This window comes from Antrostomus carolinensis, unplaced genomic scaffold, assembly GCF_000700745.2.
Source record: "Antrostomus carolinensis isolate BGI_N321 unplaced genomic scaffold, ASM70074v2 scaffold19619, whole genome shotgun sequence".
NCBI lineage: Eukaryota > Metazoa > Chordata > Aves > Caprimulgiformes > Caprimulgidae > Antrostomus > Antrostomus carolinensis.
Genome location: NW_010339475.1, coordinates 87,812 through 97,579, shown reverse-complemented (window position 1 = coordinate 97,579; position 9,768 = coordinate 87,812). Strand labels below are relative to the sequence as shown.

Genomic DNA, 9,768 nt, shown 5'->3' with positions numbered 1-9,768 from the left:
GAAAAACATTTTGGATGAGCATTTGCTAATACAAGCTTAGGGTGCGTGTTTGACTGAGAGGTGAGCATCTGAAAAAAGTCCTTATTAAAATATTCCTTCAGTGTTGTATTTAAAAAAGAATTGTGCATTGAGAAGTGATTCAAGTTGCTAATGAGCTGTTCTGTCATCTCGTTTTACATTGCATGGTTGTGCTGCAGCCATATGTACATCCTGTGTGCATGTACCTTCAGAAAGATTGCAGCCTTTGAGTACTAGAACAGAGCCTTTTTGAAGTGTTTCAGCTGTATCAATTTGATCTAAATAGATATTGCAAAATATTACCTGCTCCACACAGTATCAGTGCCAATTAAGAATTACACCAAATAGATGCCTGCATCCCAAGCAGCCTCTGAGGCTTAACCTGGCACTCTTACTGTCCTGTTGAACTGTTAAATTGAACGAGTGCCTCACAGACATTTTCAGATCATACTGTTCTGTCTACAATATTTTGTTTGCTCCAGTAGTAGTTTTGCTTTTGGTTTAGATCAAAATACTAAAATTAATTTCTGATAAAAGATTTTTTTTTTGTGTGTGTGTTTGTATGACCTTTCTAGAACTGAATAAAAACCGAAGAAAGCTCTTTGACCCATCAAACATACGTGCCTCATTCCTGGAAGGTGGAGCTAGTGGAAGACTGCCACGTCAGTATCATTCGGACATTGCTAGTGTCAGCGGTCGCTGGTAGCAGTAAGTTGTGGCTCAAAAAGTCAGCTGTAAAGATGGACATGGCAATCCTGTGGACAGCCTTCACTGCACACCACCCTCTGCACTTTGGGAGTTTGGGTGTCAAGGACCAAAGCATTTCGTCTGCACAATATTGTGCCAAAAAAAACAGAAAACACATTTTGTCTGTTGTCTTTCAAAACACCAAATGTGGGTTATATTTTACTCATGTAGATTGGACAGAATTTGCAATAATAATAATAATAATATAGGGTTCTTTGTGTAGTATTTTATTACCTATAACTATAATGTATGCACTGAATTTTTACTTTGTTGAATGAAGGAAGAATGAAGAGCTGGGATGCCAGAGAGCATAGATTTTGGTTTTATCAAGATGGATTTTTCTGGTACTGCTTAAAATAATTATTGAGGTCTTTCTGCACTTTACATGTTCTGATCTCTTGTCCTGTGGAAATTTATTTCTCTCTTTCATTTCCATATCAATTTTTATATTGGCACTAATCAAATTTTTTTCAGGTGTTCCTGCATTAAGTCACATCTCACTATAATGGTACTAGAGACTGGTTCTTATGCAGATTTGTCCCTCTCTCTGTCTCCCCGGTAGTTATCTGAAGAGATTGTTCCAAAATCAAGCCACTTGGTAGTGGACCAGTCCTATTACGCTCTTATGCAGCAGTCTAATGCTGCTTGCAATAATATTCACTCACTGTAACAGATGCCATGAAAGACCAAAATGGACCTTGCAATATTAACCCTTTGCAGTCATCATATTTAACTGCTGCCTGTTATGCTAAAACTGTTTTTAATGGTTGTCTCAAAGCAAAGGGCTATTTTTAGTACCCTGCCACTAAAGGACACTTATTTATATCAGACTTTTATTTTTAGATTCTGTACACCTACAATACGTAACGGATTAAACTGATCTACTGCAGATTTATGGTAGAGAATGAAAGGCATTCATCAAACTAGAGCTCTGGGCTGTCAGTTTAATTAACCAAACAACTAATCTAATTTGACAAGACAGCACTGTTGCCATTTAATAAATGACGCGTATTACTTACATGACTATGCATGCAGCAATTAAGCGACCTACATAAAATAGATGTAATAGCATCTGTTTTGTTCAACCTAGATTTGTAATTGTCAGCTGCAGAAGCGTTTAAAACTCTGGAGATGAACTATTTCTGAAACAAGTTATGTTCAGCAGAAAGAGTCCATATTCTAAGTGGCTAGAGCTAACTATTGCATTCTTATACTGTGAAAGTCCAAATAATTTGGCAATATTATTCCTCTGTCTTTACAGATGTCTTGTTATGGGTTAATGAAGGGTTCTGATATAATGAAGGAATTCATAAAGTGCCTCTTTCTGCAATGCAGTATGAAGTTTCTAAGCATTAATTTGTTGAAAAGCATTCCCATAAGAAATATTGTGAATTACCTCTACTGTAATGTATTATTTATGTTTAGTGTACAAGCCTTTTGAGATGGACATAAACCACTGTCAAGTGCTCTTAACAGAAGGCATTAGAATAACATTTACAGTAGTTGGTTTTTATGCAGAAATGGGTGAGAAATAGTTTTGACACTTTCCATGGATAATTCTTTCTTTTAAGGTGAGAATACAAAATTATGTATAGAATAAATTTGCACACACAAAGGGAATTTAAAGAAACTATTACTTGAGGGCATAGATGATCAAGCAATAATATAAAATCTTGTTGTGGTCAGCAAAAAATAACTGCTCAGTACTCATTTCAGCCATATCTACTTAATGGTGTATAGCTGGGTGACTTCCCCTGTAGATCAAGTAGCAGTTAGCTTCCTCTGGTTTTAAAATTGTACTAGAGATCTGAATGGATAAAACTGCATCTTATACGCACGCAGTTGTTCACATCAAAGTTACTGTGCTCAAATGCCAGAAGTCAGTATCCACATATCTGTGAGATATTTTGTGTGTATGTGTGTTACACGAGCAAGAGCAAATTCATGGAAACCCTCGTGGAAGCCACAACTTCTTATTTACACTTGTCCTTTTCTTCTAAGCATGTAGATAGTTCCATTCACGTGGACTACTTATGTGCTTACAGATAAGCTGTCATTTAAATGTTTGCATTTGCAAGACCAGTGTTTGCAAATCAAATTGTATTCAGTCATGTTAATTTTATAAAATATTTTTAATGAAATAAATATTCAGCAACACTTTGTACAGAATTTTCTGCAACCCCTCCTTGCTTATTTTGTCTAAACTTAAAAGCATCAAAAAACCTTTACACTCTTAGATTTTTCTAGTCTTTCGTAAGTACATACTATGTATCTAGACAGTACTATATTCAGAAACTGATTTTATTACAGTATTAAGTTGATGTGGTCTTTTGCTGAGCAGTGCTTATATCATCTACACCAAAGTGAAGAATTTCCCATTTACAACATTATTTTCCAATAGGGCTTCACAGAAAAAAGAACACACTGGAAGAAAAAAATTTCTCACTTATTTTGATTCCACAAAGGGAATATGACAGTACAGTGTACCGTATTGTTAGTGTTATATTATGCACAAATATTTGACTTGCTACATAAAAATGTTAGTTTTAAATCTGTGCCTTAATAGTGACCAGTTATCTGTAAATATAGAGCAGATACAGATTGTATTTTTGTGGGTTGTGTCCTTTTAGTGATTTTTTTTTTTTTTAAAATAAAAGATGAAATTAAAACATTAAAAATGGGAATTTTCAAAACTAATCAAAGTTGCATAAAATAAATTTATATAACTCCCTTATATCCTGATTGGTTAATGAACTATTTTTTATATAGACTCAGTTCCAGGGATGCTTGCTTGTTAATAAAATATAAAAAGCAGTATTTGACACAATTGCAACATGTTTCTTTCACATGCTAATGCTCCGTGTGTTTTACTGTCACAGTGTGTTTGGCTTTTAAATGAGAATGGAGAATGCTTTTTTTTTTTCTTTTTTTTCTTTTTTTTTTTTTTTTTTTTTACAGAGATACCTCTCCTTAAAAATGAATATGAAAGGAGTTTTTATTATCTCAGGTTCAATTCATAGCAGGTTTTAATGGTTTGGCTTACATGAGTTTTATTCTTTCTTTGGTCTTCCCATTTTAATGACTATATATGCTTTGGTGTGGTTAGCAGGACAGTTGTATGTTCTCTCTCATGATGGTTATTGTACTATCACTTCCAGTGTGAAAGTAGAAAAAACCAACAGGGATTCTTTATTCAGGATGCCGGGTGCATGACCAGTCAGAATCTAGCAAGAGCCATAGTTTTCACACTGGGGTCATATGGACATAATGTTGCATGGGTCTTGTCTGTTTGCTTGACATGTCATGGTACAAGTTTAATATTTCTTACCTCACTCGGTGCATTCGGGTATTTCATTATTTCGGCCTCATGTATTTTCTTTGTTAACTATTTTATACACACAGGTCTCCACTTAAATTACAGTATTCCTGGCTCGCTGACCTTTTAAAATCTGTGAGTGGGAACAAGTCTGGGAAGGGGACAGGCTCTTCTGTTGAGGACAACTGAAGGGTGTAGTGCGGAGTACCAACTCGCAAGGCGTTGGCATTAACTATGTGGAAATTGTGCAGGCAGGTGGACTTGCAAATAGCACAGCGTTTCTGATGCCTGAGGAATAGTGAACTATAGAGATTTGAACAAAATAGTTTCCTTTGTGGACCCTTTATTTGGGAATATTGCTTCTAATGGACCACCATGCAGCTTCAGTCAGCAGAGCAGTAAAGATGATGTGGGAAAGAGGAGGAACAGCGATGGAGCATCAGAGCTCTCCTTGTGGTGTGAGCAGTGTTCCCAGCAGCTGGCATGGCATGGCATGAACAGGATTGCTCCCTGAACAAAGAGGCTTCAGTGTCCAGGTGCTCATCATCTCTGCTATGAGTCAGAGAAGAAAAACTGGTGGTTTCCCATCTGAAGAGGAAGATGTCTACTAAGAAATGTTTCCAGTACACAAAAGAGATGGAGTCTCCAAGCTGTGTAAAGGTTAATGTCAAGACATATGTCCTTACTGTTTGACCCCACTCCAATCCAGTGCTTGGAGGAGGAGGCTTATTTTTCCAAAGCCGTGGAAAACATCGTTATAAAAGGTGTGTGAGTATTTTTCCAGGCTGCTCAGGAAAGGTGTGGTAGGTAAGTAGGCAAGAATACTCAAGAACTTGTGCTTGTATTGTGAAGTAAGCAAAGAAGTATTTGATTCCAGACAAGCCTAGACATTGCTGAAGCTACCTTTTATACTTGAAGAACCAGCTTGCTTTGTGTCACAGACACCTGAGCAAAAGAAAAGCTTGGCTTTTATTTGGAGTGGCTACAAAGTCCTCGAGGATTTGAAAAGATGGAAAAGCAAATAGACTTCTAGCAACTTTTGCAATATGCATCATTGGTGTCTACAATATTTTTGACAGCTTCTCTGAATGTAGAGAACTTTAAAGATGTGTAGGCAGCTAGGGAAAGTGTTTACAGAATGCCTGAAATGGTTAAAGGATAAAAGAGCTCTTATTTTGAACTGGGGGTAACTGTGAGTGAGGAAAACCTGAAGTGCACCCCACGATAAACTCATGCTTTTGGTATACTTTTTTTTCTTTTTTCTTTTTTTTTTTTCTCTTGGTTTAAGATACTATCTGGGGCATTTCTATATCTGAAAACTAAATCCAGAAATTACATGACGCTTTTTGCAGATTATGATTTGCTATTGTATTAAGGAGAATCGGTGGTTTATCTTTGCTTCCCATGCTACAGACATACAAAATTTTCTGTGTATAGTGTTCCTAATTTTAATGTTTTCCATGATTTCATGAATCAACAAAGCAAATGTTAAAAAAAATATATAAATTATATTTTTATAAATTATGCAGGCTCAATAGGAGTCAGCAGTATGCATGGCAGCCAAGAGGGCAAACTGCATCCTGGGTTGCATCAAACACAGCATAACCAGCTGGTCAAGAGAGGTGATTATCCCACTGTCATCAGCATTGGTGCGGCCTCACCTTGAGTACTGTGTGCAGTTCTGGGACCCACAATTGAAGAAGGATGTTCAGGTACTCAAATGCATCCAGAGGAGGACAACAAAGCTGGACCGATGGACTAGGTGATCATTGTAGGTCCCTTCCAACTGAAATATTCTATTCTATACATCAAAATAAAGTAGTAGAACAGGCATATGTGCCATTTTTTAATATTGACATAACTATTAGGAGGCACTAATGGTTAAGTATATATTTTTTCTCTCACTTTGAAGAAAGTATGCTATAAAAGAATAGACTCAAATGTTAAACTAGTTACTGTAATAAGGTTTAATAGCAAAACAACTATAAGGAAAAGCAAGAAGAATTAACTCATAACTTGTCATCAAAAAGAAAGTTTTCAGTCTTGAAGGAAAAAAATGGCTTGCAAACTCTCAAGTTTCTGGTTATTTGGCTTTGGTTTTGGTTTGGGGTTGTTTGTTGGGTTTGTTGGGGTTTTTTTTTTAAATAAATTGGCTAGAAAATACTCTGAAATTCTTGGGGTTACATGTAAGTATATTTACAGTGTATTGGGTTGCTGTTCCCAGTACTCTTTAGAATATCTTGAGCTTTAATTATGAGAAGTATTCTATGAATTTCTTTTGACATTGAATTGCATCAAAGTAGATATGAATTCAGTTGGGAAATGACAATACTTGGTGGTGAAGATGCAGAAACTTATGTGCTAGTCAGAGCATCATCTAGTGTCAAGTTTCTCCACTCTTCTGAGGAGTAAGATTTGGGCAATAATTGCTTTACTGAAAAATGCAGAATGATTCCAGATGTTCGATGAAAATATGAAGATGAATACATTGTGATGGAAATTTAGTTTGTGCCAAAACTGTGTTGCAACTTCATGGAAACTAGCAGATGGAAAAAGCAAAACATAATATGAGAAAAAGAACCAATTATATAATGAAGTAAAAATTTGTCACTTTTAACAATGGGTGATGAATGTTTTAAGAAATAACGTTGCCACTAATGTAATAACTCTAGGACCAGGAATTGATATGGCTGTTACGCTTTTTTGCTATGATAAAAATCACAGCTTGTCATCTATAAAGGACAGAAGATTTGAAGAGGCCTGAAATGCACAGGGCACTGGGTTTTGTTTCCCAAAATTAAACCCATCCACAGAAAATGCAATCTCATGCTGTATATGGGCCATAAAGAAGTGGAAAAGATGTAAGACTTTTTGGGGAAGGATAACCTAAGAGACCTTCAGTAAATCTTGCTATATGTGAATGTACTAAGGGAAAAGGAAGACGGAACCCAAGAATGAATCCATTTCAAAGCAAAAGAAAATCAAAGTTCAGATACAACAAAACATTTACAACTTTTTCATCTAGGAGGAGTCTTTCCAGTGTGCAGCAAAACAGTTTTTGGTTCTAAGAGTAAGGCTCTGTTTTCTTGCTTAAGTTCACCTCAATGTGAAGTTGCTATTGCATGGTACCAAAAAGATCCTTACTCTGAAATAGCTTGAATGCAGCATTACATGCTCAGTAAAAAAGCTGATCCTTTCAGTACTGAAAGATTTTTATTTTTTTTTAAATGTAGTCTAGCATCTAGAAATCAGTACAAAGAATGGTAACATGATAAGTGAGGCTAAATTGCTGACAGATTTTAATCTTGCTTGGAAACTGGATGGAATACAACTAGCTAACTAATCCCTGTGGGCCAATAGATATTTTTCTGCAGCTGTATTAATATGATCTTTGTCCCAGCGGTGTTTCTCCTTGTACCAAATGGTGACAATAGCCAGCAAGCTGGAATGCTGAAGGCATCTGTCACATAGGAAGGCAAGGATGGCATGCCTCCAGCACTGGTTTATCTTCCATCTTCACTGAAAGTGGTTACAGATGCTCCAGTATTGACTCATTGCTTTCTTTCCATTACACTTTTGGGCTCCAAATGCTAGAAGGGGCTAGTTTTTAAATTTTACATGCAGTTTCATGAGCTTTTTGTTTGCATAAGCACAACGTTCACTTCTTTTCCTAAGAGTGATTAATGTGGAGAGTATCCAGAATTGCCAGTGTGGATGAGAGCTTTGAAGGATTTTTTTGAAGAGATTTTAAAATTCTGACTGGAGACTGGAAATAACACTTCTGGCACTGTGGCCCTTGTTGGCTGCTGGTGGTGTCTGCTCACCTCTCCTAGATCTTGGCTCTCCCATACTTGGCTCTAGTTTCTGCTCTCTTCTGGTGAGCAGTCAAGTTTCAAACAAATACTATTGGGAAGTTTTGAAGCTTTTTAAAATTTTCATGCAGACTTTTCCTTTGCGTTTCGTGTTGGATTTAAACTCTGGCAATGAAGGTACAGATGCTAATGGTCATCATTGGCCAGTGTGAGAAATAAAATTGTAAGCACAACATAAACAGTACGTTGTGGTTACAAGGCCAGTTTAGATGGGGGCATAATTTCTTCAGATAGGTGGTTGTGAAGAATAGGTAAAGGAAACATTCATTGGCCTGTTTGGTTCTTTTTTTTTTTTTTTTTTTTTTTAATAGGTTCATAGAAAGGCGCATCTGTCCTTTTGCATGGTGTTCTTATTATAGTTTTAAAATGATTATGCAGAGTGACTCTACAGGGCACTTCTTGTAACCAATAATAAATCATAATTATTCATAAACAGAAGGATTCTTTAATGTCCACCCATTTCCTCCTTAACATTAGTTACTGGAGTACAACAGCACATTTTTTCCTTGCTTCCTATCTGTCTGTAATATTTCTGCTGAAGCCAATGGCCAATGCATCCATGTTCTTCAGCTGCATATTAATATGTGGTTATTCTCTTCCCTGGAGCTGCTGCAGGGACAACATAATGAAACTCTGAAAACAGAGTTGCTTACAATCTAGTTCCTAGTGCATCATCTGGAGTTTTAAGTAAAATTTTATGGACATTTCAAAATTTGTGTATGCATAAAATATATGTATACATAAAAACCTAGAATGTTATGACAATCCCTGAGACTCTGTCTCTGTCCCTTCCACGTCTCTTCCCAAAATGAGACAACAATTCAGTGTTTCATCTTAAAGCATTTTATCTAATTAAGATGTTCCAAATTCACAAAATTTGGCAGGAGACACTTGAAGTTCTTTGTTTATCAGAAAATTGTTTGCCTTCAGGAACAGTATTGATGTGTGTTTTCGTGTGCTATTCAACATGGGAGGAGTGCAGAAATGTCAAAAATACATTGAAAGCTTTCTTCTTGACCTCTAACTCTTCACCTGGTCAGCTTTTCCTTTTGCTTTAATCTAATGAAGTTGTTCTGTGCTGCAGCACGGAAGAGAAATCCACGGTAGAGCAATACGTCTTTCCTCCATGCATGGTCTGATCTTGCCAACATTTTTTGAAAACAAGTTCTTCACACTTCTAGACCTGGTAATATGTTGTAAGAAATGTCTAACTGCTATGTGTTCACCTACTCAAGAGATGAGAAGCTTTGGCTCCATGATGAACAGGCTCTGAATTTGTGTACCAAAGGGAAGCAATTTATGCCCATGTTTCATGCTCAAGCATGAAAAGGCAGAATGCCAAGATAGTATAAATTTTCAGGTCTTCCTTTTCCCATAAAAGCTGTCTCTTGCTAAGTTGCTTCTGTGAAAGTAGAGTTCTTCCAATTGATGTTAAATGAAGTGAGGTGTCTGTGTTAGGTAGTTATTTGTCAAAACAAATGTTACGGTCTATCTCCTGGCAGCTACTCAAGTCTGCGTAAAAGTGAGTTTTACTCCACAGAGACCCATAACTGAAACCAACAGTGGCAAATTCTTGCTTAATGGTTTATTTTCCTTTTGCAGCATTCACAACTTTCATTAGCTAACATCTTAATGAAGAACTCTCCCAGCACGATTTTCTTATTTGCAAGGTGTAATATCGCCATGTTACAAAGTGAGGAGTCGGATGGTCAAAGATTTACATGAATGGCTATTAGGAAAACTGGATGAAATTGTCCATATTTGACTTTGTGAAGAGTTGCTGCACGAGGTCTTGAAAGAACAGAAAATACTGAA

General features: G+C 36.5%; 1 protein-coding gene across 1 annotated transcript in view; it reads left to right on the top strand.

The window, feature by feature from the left end:
• The window catches only part of BICC1 (BicC family RNA binding protein 1), a gene marked incomplete at its 5' end in the record, with an annotated part of 15,989 nt that extends 15,265 nt beyond the window's left edge, over positions 1-724 (top strand). The window contains one exon of the mRNA XM_010175866.1: positions 594-724. Within this exon, the coding sequence (XP_010174168.1) occupies positions 594-724 (131 nt within the window). The remainder of the gene's footprint in view (positions 1-593) is intronic.
• Positions 725-9,768: the final 9,044 nt, after the last annotated feature.